Here is a 21,969-nt window from a genome sequence, read left to right on the forward strand (position 1 = left end):
CCTGGTCGCACTCTGGGGTGGGGTTATGGGGAGAACGTGCTTTCCAGGGAAAGCAGATATTTGGAATAGAACTCTGTGGTAGCTCTGTGCACACCAGAGCAGCTACCCAGTCCGCCCAGGGCCTGCCTCGGAGCCGCTGCCGCCTGCTGGGGGCCCCACCCTGGTATGTGCCTCTCCCACCTCTTCCCGTGCAGCTCACAGCTTGCCTGCGGGGAGAAGGTAGGCCAGAAAAGGCTTTGTGCCAACGGTGGGTGGGAGCCTCAGGGCCTACGGCTGCGAGAGGGAGGAGAGGCGGCTAGACTGGAATTTAAGTGACTGGGCCAGGAAGAGCAGGTGGGGGAGCTGCGGCCCCAGCACTGGCCAGAGACCCTGGAGTCTCCATTCCAGGGTTGGGGGCCGAACCTGCTGAGCCAGGCCACCTCCTCTCCCACACCCACTTCCAGCACCTGGGGCCGACCTATCCGCTAGCGTCTCCGCCTCCTTCGCCTCACATCCTTGCAGCCCGTCCCACCCTACCCTGGCCCAGTACTCGGCAGCCCACGGGACAGCACTGTACTCCCAGCCCGGCTCTGGAGCAAGTCCCGGAAGCTATGGGTATGTGCAGAGGGTTTGGGGAGGGCGGAGAAGGCAAGAGAAGTCCACACCACCACCCCGCTCTCCCGCTGTCCTTTATGCGGAGTCCGGGACTCGCGCCTAAGCCCGTGTGCCCAGACCCGTCCCTTCTGAGCTGCGCCCCTACCCCGTCCTTTGCCCCCAGAGGTGCTGGTCCTGGCCGGATACCGCGCGCAGAAAGAGGACGAGCTGAGTCTGGCGCCCGGGGACGTGGTCCGGCAGGTGTCTGAGGGGCCCTCACGGGGCTGGCTGCGCGGAGAGCTGGGGGGTCGTTGCGGTCTCTTTCCCGAGCGCTTGGTGCAGGTGAGGCCAGGCCGCAGGTCGGGTGGATGAGGGTCTCAGTGCGTGCCCACCCCCGGAGCTGAGAGCCGCCGCCCCACCCCGGTGTCCTCGCGTTCGTTTCCAGGCGATCCCGGAGTATCTGCGCGCGGCGGGGGAGGCGCCGAGCCCGCGCTGTGCACGCCGCCGAGGTGAGCTGAGCGCCAGGCCCAGTGGGCGGGCGGGCGGAACCTGCGCAGCTCCAGCAGCCCCAGCGGCGGCTCTGGGCGCGGCTCTGGGCCGATGGGGCACTCCGCGGCCTGTGATTGGTTCTTGGGTACAATGCTCCACCTTGGGGCGGGGCCGGGCGCTCTAGCTTGGGAGCCCCCGGCCCGCCCCTCTCGCAGCTCCGGGGACTGGGGAGCGCGGCTCCAGCGGCCTCTTTCTCTCTCGTCTGACTCCAGGTCGCCCTGCCAAATCTCGGGGCCCCCAAAGATGGTGCAAGGTGAACTTCAACTACATCCCAGAGCAGGCAGACGAGCTGAAGCTGCAAGCTGGGGAGACTGTGGAAGTGATAAAGGAGGTGAGGGGACGAAGTGATGAGAGGCTTTGGGCGGAGATGCTGGAGCTCATCCCTGGGTGAGAGATGTGTGAAGAGAGGGTGTGGGCGTTGGGGCTGCTGAGGGACACAGAAATGGGAAAGTGAGGGAGCAAAGGAGGAGGGAGCACTGGACAGAATCGGGACAGAAACAAGGGTGGAGGAATTCTCGAGAGACCCTTGGGGCAGAACCAGATGGCCCTGCGTCCTCCTCCTCCCCAGATTGAGGACGGCTGGTGGCTGGGGAAGAAGAACGGGCAGCTGGGAGCCTTCCCATCCAACTTTGTGGAGTTGCTGGACAGTGGGCCCCCAAGTGAGACCTGCACCCTGTGACCCCGTGAACCCTTGTGACCAGACTCTGCAGTCACCATTGACCCTTCCAGTGGCCTGAGCCTGTGATCCACGCATCCTGACCCTGTGACCCCTTTGACTTCTCCCATGATCTAAACTGAATTAGCACACCCCCCTAACCTCACTGTCCCCACCAGGCCTCGGGAACCCAGACATGCCTTCAGTCAGCCCTGGTACCCAGCGGCCTCCCAAGGTAAACTGGGTGCAGTGGGCACAGACATTGCGAGTTCTTCTTAGAGGGGTGGAGGCTCAGCTTGTTCCTCCCTCCCCTCGCCCCCACTAGCTGAGCAGTCTGACCTATGACAGCCCTCCAGACTACCTGCGGACAGGTGAGCACCCAGCCCAAGGGTTCCTCCGAACCCTCTCCAAGCCTAGCTGACCTGGGGAAGGGGGAACCCAACCGAGCTGATGGGGGAGGGAGGGCCTGATTGATCTGGAGAGAGCAGTTGGCTTTAGTGGACTGACCACCCCCCTACAGTCTCCCGCCCTGAGATCTACAGGGTCCTGTTCGATTACCAGCCTGAGGCCCCAGATGAGTTGGCGCTGCGGAGGGGGGACGAGGTGAAAGTACTGAGGAAGGTAGGAAAGCACAGGGCAAGGGGAGGTGGCCAGAAGGGCATGTTGAGAAGCCGTGGGACCCGGGAAGGCAGGAACTTGGGTTCCTGGCTCACCTCCCCATGGGATCTTGTTCTCCCAGACCACAGAGGATAAGGGCTGGTGGGAAGGAGAGTCTCAAGGCCGAAGAGGAGTTTTCCCTGACAACTTTGTGCTCCCCCCACCCCCAGTGAGTATGGGGGCAGGCATTCAAGTTGGGGTTCAGGAGGGCGGGCAGGCTGCCCTCGACAAAGTTGGGGGGGGTGCTCAGTGGGCATTCAGGCTACCCCTAAATGACAGTGAATCTAGAAATGTGGGAACTCATCAGATTCTGATAACTTTGTTCTTCACAGGTTAAGAAGCTGACTCCACGGAAAATGGTGTCTCGGGAATCAGGTGGGTGCCCAGGAAGCCTGGGATTTGAGGGGGGAGGTGGTGGGATTTTGCTCTCTGGGACCCCACCAGTTTAGTTGCCCATAAACACCCACAGCTTCCCAGTGGTGCTGTATTATAGTCCCTTAGGAGCTACCTCTGTGGGTTAAAAATCTGATAGGTATTTGTGTGGGTCATTGTGTAGGAATGTGTCAGTTTGTGTGGGTGTGTATTTCTTTGTGTGTTTTGAGAATGTGGCTATCAACATGTTTAGATTTGTTTCATTTTATAAGGAAATACAGTGATCAATGAGTCTGTGTTTTTTTTTTAAAGATTTTATTTATTTATTTGACAGACAGAGATCACAAGTAGGCAGAGAGGCAGGCAGAGAGAGAGGAGGAAGCAGGCTCCTGCTGAGCCCGATGTGGGGCTCGATCCCAGGACCCTGGGATCATGACCTGAGCCAAAAGCAGAGGCTTTAACCCACTGAGCCACCCAGGAGCCCCGAGTCTGTGTTTTTGAGACTGTGTTGTGTGTTTGCACATCACATGAATGTGTCAGTGAATAGTTCTGTGGGGATGTTTTACTTCTCTTTTAATGGAATACTTCACACATGCCAAAACTGCACATAATGTGCTTTGAAACAATAATGGGGAAACAAAAAAACCAATAATGAACACCTGTGAACATTCATGAGCTGTCATCAAACCCAAGAACTAGATTATTGTTAGTGGTTTGTGTGCTCCTTTTCCTTCCCATTCTACTCCCTACCCTCCCCGCAAAAGATAACCACGATTCTGAATTTTGCTTTTATAATTCCCTTGAATTTTTAAATTTACTTACCTATGTATGTGCCTAAATAATGCATCAATTAATTTTTGCTTATTTTTGAGCTTGATAAGAATGGTGTCATGTTTATAGTCTTCTGGGACTTGCTCTTTCTGATCAACATTATATTTCTAAGATCAACCCATGTCGTATCTAGATGTAAGTTCATTAAATTTTTCTCTGATGTATAATATTCCTTGCAGGGAATTTACCACAGTTTATGTATGTTTCTGGTCTCCTCCTGATGTTAGGCATTTTCATTGTTCCTAGTTTTTGTCACAACAAGTACTGCTGCCATGAACAATTCTGTACCTGTGTTCTGGTGTGCAGCTACAATCATTTCTCTAGGATACAATACTAGGGATGCCATTTGAGATCGTAGGATTTGTGAATATTCAACTTCTATGAGAAAAAGTCAGTTTGGCTTTCAGAATGATTGTATACTTTAACGTTACACCATCAGTGTATGAGAGCCTGGTATTCCAAATCCTCTTCAACACTTGGTTTTACCAGATTTTACTTCTTTTGTGCGTGAATCTAGGAGGTACAGAATAGCATCTCATTGTGCTCCATTTGCATTTCCCTGGTCATAATTGGTTGGGGTTCTTTATATATACTGAATACCAATCCTTTGCAGGTTACATGCCTTACAGATATTTTCTTTCATTGTGGCTTGTCATCTCTTTTCGTATAATGGTGTTCTGTGATGAATGGGAGTTCTTAATGTTAATGTAGACATATCAGTCTTTCATGGTTAGCAGGTTTTTTTCTTGTCTAAGAAATTCTTCCTGCTCCAAGTTCAGAAAAGTCATTTACATTTTCTTTAAAACCTTTAAAGTGTTTCCTTTTGTTTTTAAGTGCCTTTATCTCTGTGGAATTGATTTTTTAAAAAGATATTATTTATTTATTTGACAGACAGAGATCACAAGTAGGCAGAGAGGCAGCCAGAGAGAGAAGGGAGGAAGCAGGCTCCCTGCTGAGCAGAGAGCCTGATGCAGGGCTCGATCCCAGGACCCTGAGATCATGACCTGAGCTAAAGGCAGAGGCTTTAACCCACTGAGCCATCCAGGCACCCCATGGAATTGATTTTTAATGAGTAACCCAATTCTACTTTTTTCGATACAGGCAATAAATTGTTCCAGCACCTTGTATTACACTCTGCTTATAAATTTTGCACAGCTTTCATAAGATTTATTTCTAGATGCCTCAGACTTTTTTATGTCTGTTAAAAAATTAGATAAGGGCCCCTGGCTGGCTCCATTGGTGGAGCATGCCACTCTTGATCTTAGGGTTTTGAGTTTGAGCCCCATGTTGGGTGTAAATATTACTTAAAAATAAAATCTTGGTGCACCTGGGTGGCTCAGTTAAGCATCTGCCTTTGGCTCAGGTCATGATCCCTACATCCTGGAATAGAGCCCCAACCCCACATCTGGCTCTCTGCTCAGCAGGAAGCCTGCTTCTCCCTCTCTCACTCACCCTGCTTATGTTCCCTCACCCACTGTGTCTCTCTCTGTCAAATAAATAAATAAAAATCTTTAAAAAAGTAAAATCTTAGGAGCACCTGGGCAGCAACGTCGGTTGAATGTCTGCCTTTGGCTCAGGTAATGATCTCAGGGTCCTGGGATCAAGCCCCACATGAGGCTCTCTGCTCTGTGGAGAGTCTCCTTTTCCCTCTCCCTCACCCCCACTCACGCTCTCTCTCAAATAGTTAAGTAAAATCCTTAAAATCTTTAAAAATATATAAATAAATAAATTATTAAACTTTATTTTTAAATATCCTTCTGTTTATTTCAAGAATATAGAAATGTATTGATTTTTTGTATATTGATTTCATAGCCGGTCATGGTACTAAAAACTGATTATTTCTAATTATTTATCTGTGCTTTAAAAAAAATTGTTTATTTAAGAGAAAGAGAGTAAGCAAGAGAGAACATGAATGGGGTGAGGGCCAGAGGGAGAAGCACTCTTCCCGCTGAGCAGGGAGGCCAAGGTGGAGCGTGATCCCAGGACTCTGAGACCATGACATGAGCCTAAGGAAGATGCTTAACCAACTAAGCCACCCAGGCAATTCCTCCCCTGCCTTTTTTTTTTTTTTTAAGATTTATTTATTTATTTCATAGAGCACAAGTAGGAGGGGCAGAGGGAGAGGGAGAGAGAATCTCAAGCAGACTCCATGCTGAGTGTGGAGCCCATTGTGGGGCTCGATGTCAAGACCTGAGCTGAAATCAAGAATCAGATGCTTAACTGCACCACCCAGGTGCCCCTATCTTGAGCTTCCTTTTTTTTTAAGCTTTTGTTTGTTTGTTTATTTATTTGACAGAGAGAGAGAGATAGTGAAAGAGAGAGCACAAGCAGTGGGAGTGGGAGAGGGAGAAGCTGGCTTTCTGCTCAGCAGAGAGCAAGATGCAGGGCTGGGGCTCTATTCCAGGATGCTGGGATCATGACCTGAGCCAAAGGCAGATGTGTAACAACTGAGCCACCCAGCCCCCCCCAACTCTAGCTTCTTAGTAAGTTTTCTGTGAAGATAGTCATGTCATCTGTGACTAATGACAATTTTGCTCTGTCTTTTCATTTTATTTTCTCATTCTACTATAGTGGCTAGGGACTCAACACATGGATAGAAGTTGTTGTGTTAAACATCATTACCACGTTCCTGATTTTAAGTGGAATATCTCCAGCTTTTCTCCTTTAACAGTGAGACTGACTTAGAACCCTTTTTTTTCCTTTTTATTTATTTATTTAAAGATTTTATTTATTTATTTGCCAGAGAGAGAAAGAGAGCATTCAAGTAGGAGGGAGCAGCAGGCAGAGGGGGAGGGAGAAGCAGGTTCCCTGCTGAGCAGGGAGCCCAATGTGGGGCTCAATCCCAGGACCCCAGGATCATGACCTGAGCTGAAGGCAGGCCCTTAACTGACTGAGTCACCCAGGTGTCCCTAGATCTTTTCTTAGATACCTTTTTTTTGTCAGATTAAGAAAGGGCCTTTCTATTTCTAGTTTATTTATGATTTTTATGAGTGTGTGCTGAATTTTTTCCAAATTGTTTATGTGAATCTTTTGAAATGATTTCTCTGCGTTTTCTCCTTTAATCTATCAATGTGATAAAAGACATTTATAGAATTTTCTAATGTTAAGCCACCCTTGTATTCTTAGGATCAATTAATTGGTTATGGTTTTATTATTTTTTCATATACTATTATCATATACTGTTATCTTTTCATAAACCTTTTTCTTAAGGTTTTGGCATTTATTTTTACTGCCCTCCTCTGATTATGAATATTATACTGGCCCCATAAATGAGTTAAGGGGTACACATTTTGTTTTTTAATTAGCTGGTAGATCTTAAAAAGATGGGAATCATTACGGGAGCAGATGGCTCGTTCAGTCCGAGGAGTGTACGGCTCTTGATCTTAGAGTTGTGAGCTTGAGCCCCACACTAGGGATACAGTTTACTTGGGGGAAAACAAAAAAAAAGATGGCATAATCATTCCTAGAGAGTTGATAAAACTTGCCTATAAATCCATCTGGTCCTTTCTTTTCGTTTTGTTTTGTTTTCCATTATGGGAAGATTTTAAACTACTTCCATTTCCTTTTTCTTTCTTTCTTTTTTTAAATTTCTTTAATAGTTACAGGAAAGTTTGGCTGAAATTCTTTCTTTTTCTTCTTCTTTGTTTTGTTTGGCTTAAATCAACAGAAATTTAATCTCTCATCTTTCTGGGGGCTAGAAATCCAAAATCAAGATGTTGGCCTAGCCATGCTTTCTGTGAAGAGTCTAGGGGAAGCATCTCTCCTCGTCTCTCAGCTACTGGGAGTTGCTGCCTATCCTTGTCTTATAGGTATATCTATCACTCTTCTCTGCCTGTCTTCACATTGTTGTCTTCACTGTGTGGGCGTCCAAATTTTCCTCTTCCAATAAGATCACCAGTCATTGGTTTAAGGCCCTGATAGAGTGTGACCTCTTCTTTTTCTTTTTCTTTTTCTTTTTTTTTTGATTGTTTATTTATTTGACAGGGAGACAGCAAGAGAACACAAGCAGGGGGAGTGGGAGAGGGGGAAGCAGGCTTCCTGCGGAGTGGGGAGCCTGATGAGGGGTTCGATCCCAGGATCCTGGAATTATGACCTGAGCCAAAGGCAGATGCTTTATGACTGAGCCACCCAGGCACTCCTCAGCTGTTGCAAAGACCCCTTTATAACTGCTGTTCAAACAGCTTTACTTTGGAACTCAGATGAGAAGGAATCTTGCATTTTAGGAGGCTTGCAGTGTTCTTTCTGTTTCCTGGTCCCTGGGTAACCATGGCTGGCCAGAAATCTAACGAAAATTCTCAAATCAGTTTTATTTTCATTTTTGTTATTTTTAATTATTTTTTTATTTTTTATTTATTTTTAAAGATATTTATTTATTTGACAGAGATCACAAGTAGGCAGAGAGGCAGGCAGAGAGAGGGGGAAGCAGGCTCCCTGCTAAGCAGAGAGCCTGAGAGCCCGATGCGGGGCTCGATCCCAGGACCCTGAGATCATGACCTGAGCTGAAGGCAGAGGCTTAACCCACTGAGCCACCCAGGTGCCCCTAATTATTTGTTTTTTAAAGTAATCTCTATACCCAACGTAGGCCTCAGACTCACCACCCCCTAGATCTAGTCTCATGCTCCACTGATGAGCCCCCGCAGGCGCCCCGTGAAAACCCTTTTCTATTGCACCTTTTGTTTTCAAGCTTCATCTTGTTCTAGTATGTGTTGTACTTCATTCCCTTTCGTTGCCCAATAATATTCCCTTATGTGAATGTCTGAGATTTTATCCATCTGTTTGCCGGTGGACGTTGTGTCGTTTTCACTTTTGGGGGTAGGAACATTTGTGTACGCGTTTTTGTGTTGGCTGTTTCCATTTCCCTTGGGTATATGCCTAAGAAAGGGATCTCTGGCCGCTAGGATAGCTCTGTGTTTAGCTTTGAGAAGAACTGTCACAAAATGCTTGTCCGGTTTTATATTCCCACCAGCAATGCATGACGGTTCTGCTTTTTCCACATCTTCACCAACATTTGTTACTCTCTTTTTTGTCCTAATCATCCTAGTCAGTGTGGGGTGGTATCTCGTGGATCTGCTCTACCTTTCTCTGCCCACTTCCATGTTGAACGTCTTTTCATAGGTTTATTCCCAATTTGTATATCTTTTGGAAAAATGTGTATTTGGGTCCTTTGCCTCTTTTTTCATCAGGTTCGTTGACTTTTGACTGTTGACTTCTAGAGTTTTTTAAATGTCTTGAGAAAAGTCCCTTATTGGGCATTGACTTTGCAAATATTTCCCCCCATCCTGTTGTCTTTTCACTTTCTTACTGGTGTCCTTTAATGCATAAAAGTTTTTACATCTGAAGGAAGTCTCATGTCTGTATTTTCTCTTTGGTTGCTTGTGGTTTTGGTGTCCTGTCTATGAAACCAGTGCCAAGTCCAAGGCTGCACCCTAAATCAAGTGACCTCCCTCCACCGTGGCAGCAATGCTGCCAATCCTTGCAACCAGCCCTCGCTGCAGAGCAGTGTCTACACAGACCAGGCTGGTGGGGGCGCGGCAGGGATGGGGGCAGGCGCCGGCAAGGGCGCCATCAAGCGTAAAACGCTTCTCAGGTTAGCATATGCCTTTGGTCCATTTCCAAAGCCCGGCAGTGGTGGTTTTGTCCAGCTTTCTAGTTGTCTTGTGAGGTGAGGATTTGTCTACCACGTCATTCAGCAGTAGCCAAACCCCCTTTCATTAGGCATTCTTTCCACCACTGCTTTCAAATGTTCTGCTCCTTCTATCACTATGCTTCCAGCTTACTAATTCTCTCCCTGGCTTTTTGGCTGTTTTACCTGCTCTTTAACCGATATTTGATTTATTTCAAGAATGCTGTTTTTCGGGACGCCTGGGTGGCTCAGTGGGTTAAATCTCTGCCTTTGGCTCAGATCATGATCTTGAGATCCTGGGATCAAGCCCCACATTGGGTTCTCTGCTCAGTGGGGAGCCTGCTTCCCCCCCTCTCTCTACCTGCCTCTGCCTACTTGTGATCTCTCTCTCTGTCAAATAAATAAATAAAATCTTTTTAAAAAAAGATTTTTAGGGCGCCTGGGTGGCTCAGTGGGTTAAGCCGCTGCCTTCAGCTCAGGTCATGATCCCAGGGTCCTGGGATCGAGTCCCGCATCGGGCTCTCTGCTCAGCGGGGAGCCTGCTTCCTCCTCTCTCTCTCTGCCTGCCTCTCTGCCTACTTGTGATCTCTCTCTGTCAAATAAATAAATAAATTCTTTAAAAAAAAAAAAAGATTTTTAAAAAAATGCTGTTTTTCATCTCTAGTTGCTCAGTTTTCCTTCCCTACCCCCAGACTTGCCTTTTATTCCCGATGGTCCCTTTGTTGCCTGCCCTGTAGCACAGCTGTGCTCTCTGACAATTCTAGCACCTGCTGTGCGTCGTGTCTGCTGACTCCCATTGTCAGTAGCCTGCCTTTTCGTGTGTTTTGTGATCTTGCTGTGTGAGCTTAGGACTTGTTCCCAACCTGAGGGAGTTGAGGGGGAAGCCTTCAACCTGAGGAGAAGCCTTCTTCCAGAGAGGTCTTGCTTCTACTTCTGCTGGGAGCCAAAGGGTACCAATCACCAGAGACCAGAGATCACCAGAGCCCTCTGGAAGAAAGGAGAGGCACTGCGGTGTCGCTACCAAGCTTGGGGCCTGTGGCAGGAGCTCAGGAGGTGCGCCCCACTCCCGGGTATCGGTTCCTCATTACAGGCCCAGGCTGTGGAGGCATAGCAGCGTGGCCCTCCTACTACCTTTCTGGCCTCAGTTTCTCCCTTTTTGTGGACCTCCCCTGCTTCTTTGAGGTCCACCAGTGCCTCAAAAGTGTATCCTCCAGGGGACAGAATTGCTTTCTAGTGGGAGGACCCTCCCAAGCTCCTCATCCACCAACGCATGAGAAACTGAAGTCAGAGTGAACGTTCACTGAGCTTTGACTCCATGCCCCATACTCTTCCAAGCAGCTCACACGAGTGGGGTCCCTCCAACCTCACAGTAGCCCCCCCCCCCACCAGGTGGATACTGTCATTATGCACGTTGTACAGACGAGGATACCAGGGCCCAGATACCAGGGCACAGGGCGGCTAAGTGACACAGCTGGTCCTTGCACAGCTGGCGCAGAGTGGAGCGGGACGTCAGAGCCTGGTGTCCAGCTCTGGGGTCTACACTAGCACACTGTGCATCCCGTCAGGATTCGTGTGCATGTCTGTGTGTGAGACCGTGTGTGTGACTAAACACCAGCAGGTATGCGTGCCTAGGCCGGAGCGGCTCCTCGGTGCCCACAGATGTGAAGGTCACTGCGTGTGACTGTTCACTCTGACCTTACCTTCTCAGCGCGGCCATCTCTGACCACCCCATTTAGAATGGACATTCCCCTGCTTGTTCTTCCTCAGTAACAGCCAGTAACTCTCTCACACACAATACAGTCTACTTTTGCTTATGTCTGCTCCCCGCGTGGAAGCCGAGCCCACCCTGACTGCTGTGGGAACACGCTGTAGGCAGGGGGAGTGCGGCCAGGGCCCATGTCAGAGGCTGCTGCCCTAGTCCAGGCCAAGGGGGTGGTGCCTTGGGCTAGAGTGCTTAGTGGCACTCCGAGTGTTTAATTCAGGACCTGTTTTGAATGTGGAGCAATCAGGATTTACTAGTGGTTTGGATGGTACAGCATAAGGGAGTGAGAGAGGTCAAGGGTGACTCATTTTGTTATCTGGGTGAATGGGTGAGTGTGGGAGGTGGGGAACAGTGGAAAAGAGTCAGATTTGGGGGATGGGAAGTGAGAGCTCAGTTTTGGGTCTGTTAAGTGTGTGATGCCAGTTAGCTCCCGAGTGGGAAGGGAGAGGACACTGGGATAGGAATCTGGAGTTCAGAGGCTGTGGATGAAAATGTGGGAGTCATTGGCTTACCGATGCTAATTAACTCCATAAAACTGGGCGAGCTCTCTTAGGGAGTGAATGAGATAGAGAAGACCAAGAAGTTCTAGGGTAGGAGGGTTGGATTGGGAAAGGCTATTGCTGTGGGCTAAGAAAAAGATAAAGTCTGTACCAGGGAGGCAGCCGTGGGCACTGAGCAGGGAGCAGGTCATCGAAATGTATGGATAGGAGCGCCTGGCTGGCTCCGTCTGTAGAGCGTGCAACTCTTGATCTCGGGGTTGTGAGTTTGAGACACATGTTGGGCACAGAGATTACTTTAAAAAAAAAAAAAAAGTATGGATAAAAAACTTAGCAGGATATGAAGCTATGTCCTCTCCACAGCCTTCCCTGAACCGTCTCCTGCTAGGTGTCCCTTCGGGTTGCTCCCATGGTTCCTTATGTCCACGTGGCATGAGGGTGGTCGGCTTCCCCCGAGTTCTGAAGAGGCAGAATCAAATGTTCATCTCTTGTCCCTCGTCCCCTATGCAGAGGACAGGGCCAGCAACTGTTAGATGGATGGATAAGGGAGTGAATGAGTGCCACACTCCCTTCTCCTCTCCCAGCTCCTATAAAGGAACCAAAAAAGGTGACACCCAAATCAGCCCTCCCTACAGTCAGGAAGCTGGTGACAGCCCCCCCTGGGCCCAGCAAAGCCAAGTAAGGAGCAGGGTTGCGGGGGGGGGGGGGGCGGAAAGAGGAGAGTACAAAGGAAATGCTGCTCCCTGTTGCCCACCTCCTGGTCTGATGGGGATATGTTCCAGGCCTTCTTGGACACCCAGTGGAGACAGTCAGAAGCGCCCCTCCCGAGACTTGGGTAGGTCTCCTTGCCTCCCTCTGGTGGAAGGAATAGGGGACCGGGTAGGCTGTGCTGAAGGACAGAGATGGGGAGAGACTTGGGGTCAGAGGAGCCTGGACCCCTGAAGTTCTGCTCTCATAGGCTCCGGTGGCAGCTTCCTCAGCGGGGGTCCAGGCCACCCTGGTAGAAAGGGACCAAAAACCCAGGCTTCCCGGCAGCGCTCTGCAACCAGTCAGGTAAGAGGTCCTGAGACACCGGGACCACTGAGAGAGTCTGGTTCCCATATCCCTGGGATATGTGAGGGGGGAAGGATCCCAGGCCAAGGGGAACCTGACTCAAACTGTAAAGGTACCCATCCCTCAACTGAGCCCTCACCCCCATCACCACAGGAGGAAGAGCAGAGCAGCCTAGCGAAGGCCTCTCCTGTGAATAAAACCCCCACTCTGGACAAGACCCCCAGCCCAGAGAAGACTCTGTCTCCAGATAAGGCCCCCACTCCAGAGGAATCCCTGACTCCAGATAAGGTCCCCATCTCAGAGGGGTCCCTGACTCTAGAGTTCAAGGCCCCAGCCCTAGGGAACCCCACCCCACAGGAGGGCCTGACTCTAGACAAGGCCCCCAGCCCAAACAGCCTCATTTCTGTGGATGTGGCCCCTGCCCCAGAAGTCCCACCAGAGGATGAACTCCTTGGCCCCAAGATGGTCCCTCCTGGGGATGAGGTGTCCACCCTGGAAAAGGTCTTGACTCCTGAGCAGGTGCTCTCTGAAGAGGCCTCCACTAGAGACAACACTCAATTCCACCACTTCTCTCCCGAGCAAGCTCTGCCGAAGTTCACGTCTCCTGTGGCCAATGAGGCTCGATCCCAAGAGGTCCACATGCCAGAGAAGGCTGATCTCTGCATGATGACACACCCTCTTGATCAGAGCAACAGCTCCCCATTCCAGTCTAAGTCCAAGCCAGGGTCCATGCCTGCCCTTGAGAAGGCTACAACCCTCCTCCAGGAGGCACCTGGGAAGCATGAGGGTACCCCGCAAGAGGCAGCACTCCCCAAAGAGGAGGTGGCCCCCAAAGAGGTAGACCCTGCTCTAAAGAATCCTCATTCTATCAAGTCGACTCCAGACCCCCAAGAGACTCCCACCCCACTTTCCCTGGTTCCGCAAAATCTCACGGACAGCAAAAGTGACAGAGGCGATATAATGAGGCTACAGGACGAGATGGAATCTTTAAGGAGGTCTCTGGAGCGGATGGGGGTGCAGCTGGAGTAAGTGGGGAGGAGGGAGGAGCGGGGGCAGGGAGGGGGGCCGGTGGCTCTAAGCCTGCCCAGCCCACCCCTCCCCCTCGACCTCCCGTCCGTAGGAGGAAGCTGACGGACATCTGGGAGGAGCTGAAGAGCGAGAAGGAGAAGCGCCGGCTGCTGGAGGTGGGTGGGGTGCGGGTCCTAAGGGGCTGGAGGCTGGTCCTCCCCTGAAGGCCTGTCCTGACGCCCTCTCCCGACTAGGTGCAGATGAAGCAGGGGACTCGGGAGTCCCGGACCCTGGGCTCCATCCACGCGCAGACGCAGACGCACTGAGGGTGGGCCCGGCAGGGACCACGGCGGGACCTGGGAGCAAGTCAGGCTCCGGCCACCCACGTCCTTGCACACGACTTTAAGAAACGCAAGAAAGTAAACCGCAGTGTACGCGCTCGCCGCGCCTGCCTGGTCCGTGCGGAGGCGGGGCCTGCGTGGCGGGGGCGGGGCCTGCCGGGTGCTCCCGGCCCACTGCATTCCTGACGGTCTCTCCCGGGCACATCTGGCCAACATGTGGCTCCCATTACCGATCCCAAGGCCTCCGCGCGGCTATTTTTATCCACCGGATGGCGGGGGCGGGTGGGGGGTGTCTCCTTCGGACGTCTGCCGGGTGCTGGAGCAATGGCCGGCAGGAGGGGCCCAGGCGGGGTCGGGCTCTGCCCGCGGACCCGGATTCCAGAATCCAGCTGTGCGCCAGAGGAGGTGGGCGGGCCTGCTCTCGAGCCAGGATCCCTCCCAGTTGGCCCCATAGTTCGCTCCGAAGAACTCGCTGGAACACATCTCTGCTCGGAGCCCCGCTCAGGCACACACGGTTAACACTGGCTAATAGTGCTTCAGCATCAAGGGCAGGGTCCCGGGGCGTGTGTGTGTGTGTGTGTGTGTGTGTGTGTGTGTGTAGTGATGCAGGATCCCAGGGGCAAAGTGCGCCCAGGCCTTTGCCCGGGAAGGAATGCATTTGTAAGGAAGGAATGCGAGTGATAACTTGTTCTGTGCGTGAGGCTGTGAGGTGGTGGAGGGAGTGTTTTTTTCAGTCTGTGAACTGAATGCAAGCATGTATGCTCAGGTGTTGAGTGGGTTGATGGAGATGGTCAGCCTGATTAAAAGAGTCGAGTAGTGTCTCAATCTGGGTCGCCCTGCATGGCAGGAGCCTGGAGGACGTTGGGGACAGAAGTAAGAGAGGGAGACTGAGTCACTGAGAATGCAGTTTTCATTGGTCACTTATCACAGGAGAAGGGCTGGGGACCCTGTGCCCGTCCTCCCCCGCGGGCTTTCTGGCAGGACTGGGGATCTCAGAAGGTGGGAATCCAGGTCCAATGGCACTGGGGGAGCCGTGTGGGCGGGGCCTCCCTAGCACCATGGGCAGGGGCAGTCCCAACGTCCTGGGGCAGCTGTGAGTTCCTGCGCATTTCCAGTACGCAGAGCTCCTTGCAACGGGAAAGGGCCGGTCAGTAATAGTGCATGCGACCCAGAGTGCCTGTGGCCGTGGGGCTGGGCCCCAGCGTGCCAGTGCCCAGCAGGTCCGGCTGCCCAGTGCGCCAAATCTCCCTTAGGATCCGTTCCCGCTCCTCCAAGCGCTGTGCCCGCTCCAGCTCCTCTGCCGACGTGAAGACGTTTACGCTCAGCGGCCCGTCTGGCTCAGCCGTCAGCTCTGGGCCCTGCAGCGTGTCGTCGGGGCCCAGCCGCGTCACCGTGTCCTCCTCCTCGTCCTCGTCGTCCTCGGGTTCGAGGGTGCTGCTGCGGGGGTCCCGGCGCGGAGCAGGGGCCCGGGGCCGCGGGCGGGGAGCGCAGGAAATACTGATGACTAGTAGGCACAGCGTTAGCAGCAGGCCAAAGCAGACTCCCAGCACGAAGTAGAGGCCAAAGCTCTCGGGGTTAGCTGAGGGTCAGAGGGCAGAAGTCATGGAGGAGCCCTGCCTCCCTGGCGGGCGGGAGTTATTCCACTGCGGAAGGACTCCAGTTTCGAAGTTTGGGGGTCAAGGGCCGTCCTCCTTATTTGAAAGACATTAGGTAGCCGCCAACAGTCAGTGAGGGATGGGGAGGATGGGGCTGGGAGGTGGGGAAGGAAGGGGAGTGGGGCCTCAGAGGGGCAGGGAGGGGCCCACGCCCCCCCGGGGCCCGCCCTCACCGCGGATGTGCGCGTAGGCCGCCAGGCTGTTGCTCAGCAACTCCATGTCCCTCCGTGGGGCATCCATGCTGCTCTGGGGGCGGAGGGGCAAGCCCCCCGTCAGCCTGCGGGGTCAGCAAGGTCAGATCCCAATCCCCAGCCCGGAGCTGATTCTGACCCCGCCTCCTCCGGGTAGCTCCCCTCGCTGGAAGAGCAGCCCCAGGGTCCAAACCGGAGACAGCAGCTCTCTAACTTTGTTACAGACCTGGGCCCTGCCTGGGAGATCCCTTCCCTGGGCGCAGACGCCCCTCCAACTTTTGAGGGGTCAGGGAAGTGGGCCGCAGGAGGCTCCGCCCCCTTGTGGGGTCCCCAAATGACGCCCGGTTTCGCCGTCCCGGTAGTGGGATGGAGGAGCGAGACGCGAGTGCCTTTTCCACTCCCAGGGCGGGCTTCTGAGGCGAAGCCGCCTCCCTCTCCCCTCCAGCCCGCCCCGCCGGGACCCACCGGTCCAAAGGCCGGGGCTCACTCACCGTCAGCGCCCCGCTTCCCCGCTGCCGGCGGCCGCATACACCCGAGACCCGGCCGCTCCCGCCCCGTCCGGTCCCAGCTTCCCCGCCTTCCCGGCTCGGCTCCCAGGCCGCTGCAGCGCGGGCGGGACACGGGCAGATGGACCAGCCGGCCGAAAGTTTCCTCCGAGGAAAGAGGAGGGGCGGGGCGGGGCGGGGGGAGGCGGGGAGGAAAAGGGCCGGGAGAGGAAGGGGAGAGGAGCGAGCGACTGGGAGGAGGGGGAGCGAGCCGGCGGGGCCGTCTGCTCTCCCACAGGAAACCGCTGGGGAGGCTGGTGGCAGAGTCCCGCCCCCAAGCTACTAATAACAAAAATAATGAAGTTTTGCCTGTGTCTCTGTATGTATGTGCCCTTTGTAATATTCTTTCATTTAATTCTAACAATCCTATAAAGTGAGTACCATTGTCGCCACTTGGCAGATGAGTAAACCGAGTCATGGAGATTGAATAACTTGACTAAAGGGTCAGTATTTGAACGGAGTGCTCTTGGCCCCTAGAGCCTGGGGCTCTTAACCTCTTCTCTACACCTTGCTCTTCCTCCCAGAAGGCCCTCCTGCCCAGGAAGACTGCCCCTCTTCTGCAGTCCTCCCCCCAGATCGTGAGTTTACAACAGAGGGGGCTCCGCTGGGAGAGCATGTCCAGCTGGCAGAGCTTCTGTCACACGGGGTTAATGAATGTTGGGCTGGTGCTTGGAGCCGGGAGCAGGTCAGCCTTGCCCAACCCGCCTGGAGGTTCTGCTGGCTCTGTGCTCTTCTGCACCAGAGCCTGCCCGGGAGATGTATTTTGTCCTGGCTCAACCTGCGCCTGCGCTCTCCTGCGTTTCCACCTGGGCTCCGCTTGTGCGCGCCATGTGTTGTGTGATCCATGTGTGCGGCCTGGGTCGTCTTCCTGCTCAGACTCTCAGCAACCCCCCCCTTCAGGGCCCCCCTTCCTGTGCTGGGGCTTGGGTGAGGGGGAGGCCTGCTTGGCGGGAGCCTCAGAGAGGAGGAGGGAAGAAAGGGGAGAGGAAATTGCAGACATAGCTGAAGGCGCGGCCTGAGGCCTGTGGGCTGGTGACCCCCCTGTCTGTCCAGGCTGGAGACCCCCCATCCCCAGTCCTGAGACTGGGTTCAAGCAGGGGGCAGATCTAGATGAAGAAAGGACAGACCCGCTTCCACGGAGATGGGAAAGGACTCCTGGGTGTCTTTGTGACTTTTGAGTCTGTTTTGTGAGCGTGTGTGCAGGCATTTCTGCCTTTATTTGTATATTTGTGTGTGTCTTTCCTGTTTATCTGCTTGCGCACTGGGGGGAGGCGGTACCGCTGCGCGCAAACCCCTGCAGCTGTTGGTCAGCAAATGCTCCCTCCTGGGAATGGGGAGGACCTCCTGGGAATGGGGGTTCGGCGGGGAAACAGGACAGATACAAACCCCTGCCCTCATGGAGCTGGCTCCCGGCCGAGAGACAACCATTCCATGAAGAAGGTAGCCTCGGTGCTGCTGAGGCTCGGGGCGATGGAGTGCACCTGCAGGCTGCTCTTCCAGCCCGAGGGAGGGGACATCCGAATCCTGCCGCGTGGGGCTCAGGGCGAGAGCGGGGGCAGGAGTCACCAGGCCTCGAAACCAGAGGGCCTTGGGTCGCCTCTCTCCCGGGTGCAGCGGAGGGGGCGTGGGGATCCCTCCGCGGGCGACCTCGGACCTTACTGTCCATGTGGCGGGGAACCTGAGAGTCTGGGGGGTTAGGGTTAGCGTCACGGTTCCTGACAGACTTTGGAGAGACCCCGGTGCGGTCCCGGGACAGCACAGGCAGTCGCGGGGCGGGCATGGGAGCCCGGAGAGCGGCGAGGGCCGCAGCTGCGCTGGCAGGCGGCGCCCAGGGCTGGGTCCCTGAAGTGCCGCTGTCCAGGTGAGGCAGGGTCACCTTTCGAGGCGGTGTCAACAATTCCCGCCTTGCCTGAGGCTGTGAGGGAAAGAGGACGTAGGACCACTGCTTGGCGCAGGGCCGGAGCACCTGAGGGAAGCGTATATGGGGTGCAGGTTTTGGGGGGTGGTCAGAGTTGCCTTTGAGATCCATTCGAGATGTGCGTTAGATACCCGGGGGAGGTGTCAAGCAGGGGACCCTGGGAGGAGTCCAGGCTGGACATGAGTTTGGGAGCCCTCGGCACAGAAGATGGATGGAACTCCTCGGGAGTGGGTGAGATCATCTGTGGGGCCGGGGTGGCGGGGGGGGGGGGGGGGGGGAGGAGAAGCCGCTGAAGCCATAGCTCCGCTTGCGCAACCTTGAGGGCTCTCCTGGGGGAGGAGTCAGGAGATCGCGGGGGCGGGGGTGGGGTGGAGAAGGTGTGGGGAGACACCCTTGAGGTGGGAGGAAGAGTCGGCTGGGCAACACACTGAGCAGAGAGGTGGATGTGCGGCCAGAATCTAACCACTGGCCGTGGTATCAGTGGGTTTCCAAGGGCGCATGGGTTCACTGGAGGCCTTCCATCCATGGGAACATTGGTGTGTGCTGCAGCTGTCCTTGGACTGACCTTGCGTCTTGAGGATGTTGGTCTGAGTCCCTAAGGTGCCCACCTGCGTCTTCCCGAGGGGCCACGTGCACGCCTCTCTGCATTCATGAGAGCATACCAGGTTTTGGATTCGTTAGTGTTCAGCTATTGCCGTGCTATGTGGACCTCTGGGTATGGCTGAGCTGCTGACACAGGTGTCTGTGCCTTGGTGTGTGACTCAGCCCTGGTGAAGTCGGTGGCCATGCTGAGCAGAGTGGCGGTTGAGATGCTTCCTAGTCCCTTCAGGGACTGGGGTGTACAGGGTACCCAGAGTGTTGCCTTCCTCTAGGGAGATGCATGGGGCCAAGCTAGGCTGGGTGGAAGGAATAGCAGCCTTGCCCTGGAGGGTTCTGAAGAAGCTGAGGGCTACTCCTGGAGGCCCTGGGGAATGTGACTTTGGCCCAGGTGGGCCGTATCCAGAGCCCTCATGCCCTCCTGACCACTTGCCTGTCTGCTTTTCTGCCTGCCTCGCTCTGCCCCGCCTGCCCTCCTTGCCCGCCAGCCAGTCTGTAGGTGTTCCCAGCCACCTGCTTTCCGGTTGTGCTGGCTGGCATCTCTGCATATCTGTCACTCGCTTGCCTGGCTTGCATCCCATCTCTCTACCTGCTGATTTCCTCCCTGTCTGCCAGCCTTTGACCTGCTGCCCATCCACCTGCCCACTGGCTGGCTGCCTCTCTGCTCTCCTGTCAGCCTGTGAGACTAGAGATTTGTCACTTCGGGAGGCACAGAGAGTGATCCTAGGATGAAACTCAGGAAAGACAGATCTTTTTTATTTTTAAAATTTTTAAAAATATATTTATTTATTTGACCCAGAGAGAGAGAGAGAGAGAACACAAGCAGGGGAAGCAGCAGCAGGAGAGGGAGAAGGAGGCTCTCCGCGGAGCAGGGAGCCCAGTGCAGGGCTTAATCCTAGGACCCTGGGATCACGACCTGAGCCGAAGGCAGAAGCTTAACCCATTGAGCCACCCAGGTGCCCCAAGACAGGTCTTTTTTAATGAAACAAGTTAAGACAGGTCTTTGATGGGAGTTCAGGGGGCTGAGGGATCCAGGGCCTCTGGGAGGGCTCTCAGGGGGGCTGGCATATTCAGGGCCCAATGCAAAACCCTACTCAGCAACCTTCCTCAGTGGTCAAGCTGGGGGTCTGTTACTGACACTAGGGCCTCCCCACTGAGGGGTTCAGGGGCTGACTAGGTCTTAGATGGAGGGAAGAAGGCAACCCATTCATGGCCTCCTTGGACCTGCCCAGTCCTCTGAATACTCCTCAGCCCCGGGGACAGCTGCTGGGAAGAAGCCACAGTGAAATTTATAGAACAAACAATAAATGGATATTGAGTGCCCTCCTGGCACCTGGTACTTGGTTGGCTACGTGCTACGTGCGCTTCACCTTCAGATCCTCCCAGTGACCCTGTGCAGTTTGTAACGGGACTGGGACTCCATCTAAGGCGGAGGGCAGCAAGGCTCCGGTGAAGCCTGAATTTGTGGTCACGTGGCTTTAAGGGGTGGGGCCTAGATTTGAACTTTAGAGCGTCTGCTCCCAACCAATCTTCCACTGGGCGGTTCTAGGTCACGGTTCCCCACCCAGTCAGACCCAAAGCTGCCTTTTCATGATACTCTGTATGGATCCTCTAATGCTCCTGAAGTGAAATTAATGCTAATATGCCCACCTCCATGTCTAATTAAAAATATAAAGAAAAGGTAATAGATATGGTCGAAGTGGTCACTCGCTTGGAACGTGACAGCTCCGAGTGCAGACTGGTGTTGGGACATTGCGGTCATGACCGTTTTGGAAATGGCGAGGAGCTCTTGGTAAAGTTCTGAATGACACAGAGTACAGATTCCCTCCACTTCACATGGTTGTTGCATTTCCCGAAGGTTCCATGTACATTATGTGTCCACCAGTCCTTTGTGTTTATGTATAAAAGGGAGTTAGATTCTTGGCTCTGGTCACTGTAAACATGTTTTCACTCACGTCGTGCAGGATGTAAAATGTGCCTTCCTTGTGGGGCTGTCTCTGGCTCCCACCCTCTGCCAGCGGCACCCTCATCACTCTGACGAACTCCCACATGGACATGCACAAAAGAAGCCTGCCCTCATCTGAGTAGGGAAGGCAGATAGGATCAATAATCAGACATATGGTAATCCTACGAGGCTGTGGTAAGTACAATGAAGAAACATAAAGTGGAAACCTTAAGGAGTTAGAGAACACCAGGTGTTCACGGACAGCCTCTCAGAGGTGACATTTTGAGCAGAGGGAAGTCAGGGAGGCAGCCATGCAAATAGCGAGGGGAAGAGCCTTCCAGAAGTAATAGCCCAGGCAATGGCCTTGAGGTGGAAGCCTGCTCAGCTCCCTTAGGATCAGCAAGGAGCCCAGTGTGCCTGGCACAGGAAGTGAGGAGGGGTGAGGGGCCCACAAGCTAGAGAGGAGACCAGGTGCAGAACCTGGTTTGTGGACCTTTCCAAGCCACAGACCGACCTCTGGAAGTTATCCCGCATGGGACAGAAGCCATCAGAGGTGTGTAAGCAGGAGAGGGACAAACCCCACCTTGTAACAGGCTCATTCTGGCTGCCATGTGGCCCCTGGGCCTTTGTAGGGGAAGGTGGGAGTAGGGAGGCCAGAAGCAAGAGTGGAGCGCTCAGGGTGGTCGCAGAGAGCTGTGGGAATGGTCAGATGCTGCCTGGCCGGGGACAGGATCGGCAGTGGGTTGGACATGGGCGGGAGGGAGCCGGGGGTGGGCAAGAAATCAGGACAAGCTTGGCTCTGAAGCCTGAATGACTGGGCCGAGACTCCATTTCCTCCCTTCCCCACTTGAGAGACTGGGCAGCTCCAGTGCGGCTTCTCTGAAACGGCTCTCCCTGAGGCCACGGGAGGCAGCTAAAACTGGTAGAAACTTCTCAGTTCCTGTTTGACTTCTCAGGCGCACGGGAGGCTGTTGATCCCCAAGCCCCTCACCCCCCACCTTTCTACTTTCCCCTTCCGTAGCTCCCAGGGCTCAGGAGAAAAACTGAAGAGCGATCTGACCCATTGAGGTCAAGAGACCACGCGTTCTGGTGTGTGCCGCGTGCACAGCCCGTCCTAGGCGTAGACACGTGAGCAGGCCCGGCTGGGCCCCTGCCCTCGGATGGCTGCTTTCGTGTGGGTGACCGGTAAGGCTGACC

The 21,969-nt window shown here is 53.9% G+C and overlaps 2 protein-coding genes across 8 annotated transcripts; one reads left to right on the plus strand and one right to left on the minus strand.

Annotated features, from left to right (window-relative positions):
* The first annotated feature begins 394 nt into the window (after window positions 1–394).
* Window positions 395–14,156, plus strand: SH3D21 (SH3 domain containing 21). Of its 6 annotated transcripts, none has more exons than XM_013045931.2 (16): window positions 395–594; window positions 758–915; window positions 1,019–1,082; window positions 1,335–1,453; window positions 1,691–1,781; window positions 1,957–2,012; window positions 2,103–2,148; window positions 2,298–2,398; window positions 2,517–2,603; window positions 2,767–2,809; window positions 12,104–12,197; window positions 12,302–12,354; window positions 12,478–12,572; window positions 12,726–13,597; window positions 13,693–13,756; window positions 13,841–14,156. In XM_013045931.2, the coding sequence occupies exons 1-16, from the start codon at window positions 591–593 to the stop codon at window positions 13,904–13,906; spliced, it is 2,013 nt and encodes a 670-aa protein (XP_012901385.1). In that variant the 5' UTR covers window positions 395–590; the 3' UTR covers window positions 13,907–14,156. The 6 variants fall into 6 exon arrangements, with proteins under 6 accessions (XP_012901385.1, XP_012901387.1, XP_012901394.1 ...); XM_013045940.2 differs by having other exon boundaries at window positions 401–594; window positions 13,835–14,156; XM_013045933.2 differs by lacking the exons at window positions 12,104–12,197; window positions 12,302–12,354 and having other exon boundaries at window positions 396–594; window positions 13,835–14,156.
* Window positions 14,157–14,813: 657 nt separating this feature from the next.
* EVA1B (eva-1 homolog B) lies at window positions 14,814–16,478 on the minus strand. Of its 2 annotated transcripts, none has more exons than XM_013045965.2 (3): window positions 16,259–16,478; window positions 15,750–15,822; window positions 14,814–15,500 (listed from the first exon to the last, which is right to left on the minus strand). In XM_013045965.2, the coding sequence occupies exons 2-3, from the start codon at window positions 15,814–15,816 to the stop codon at window positions 15,070–15,072; spliced, it is 498 nt and encodes a 165-aa protein (XP_012901419.1). In that variant the 5' UTR covers window positions 15,817–15,822; window positions 16,259–16,478; the 3' UTR covers window positions 14,814–15,069. The 2 variants fall into 2 exon arrangements, with proteins under 2 accessions (XP_012901419.1, XP_004740842.1); XM_004740785.3 differs by having other exon boundaries at window positions 15,750–15,853; window positions 16,259–16,476.
* Between the last annotated feature and the right edge of the window lie 5,491 nt (window positions 16,479–21,969).

This window comes from Mustela putorius, unplaced genomic scaffold, assembly GCF_011764305.1.
Source record: "Mustela putorius furo isolate JIRA1106 unplaced genomic scaffold, ASM1176430v1.1 tig00003853_pilon_pilon_pilon, whole genome shotgun sequence".
NCBI lineage: Eukaryota > Metazoa > Chordata > Mammalia > Carnivora > Mustelidae > Mustela > Mustela putorius.

Bases quoted from the DNA above. Each gene is read 5' to 3' on its own strand.
- SH3D21 (XM_013045940.2), top strand. The intron at 1,454-1,690 runs GTGAGGGGACGA...CCTCCTCCCCAG, and splicing joins CTGTGGAAGTGATAAAGGAG to ATTGAGGACGGCTGGTGGCT. The intron at 13,757-13,834 runs GTGGGTGGGGTG...TCTCCCGACTAG, and splicing joins AGAAGCGCCGGCTGCTGGAG to GTGCAGATGAAGCAGGGGAC.
- EVA1B (XM_013045965.2), bottom strand. From the start codon at position 15,816: ATGGATGCCCCACGGAGGGACATGGAGTTGCTGAGCAACAGCCTGGCG. The intron at 15,501-15,749 runs GTGAGGGCGGGC...TCTGACCCTCAG, and splicing joins GGCCTACGCGCACATCCGCG to CTAACCCCGAGAGCTTTGGC.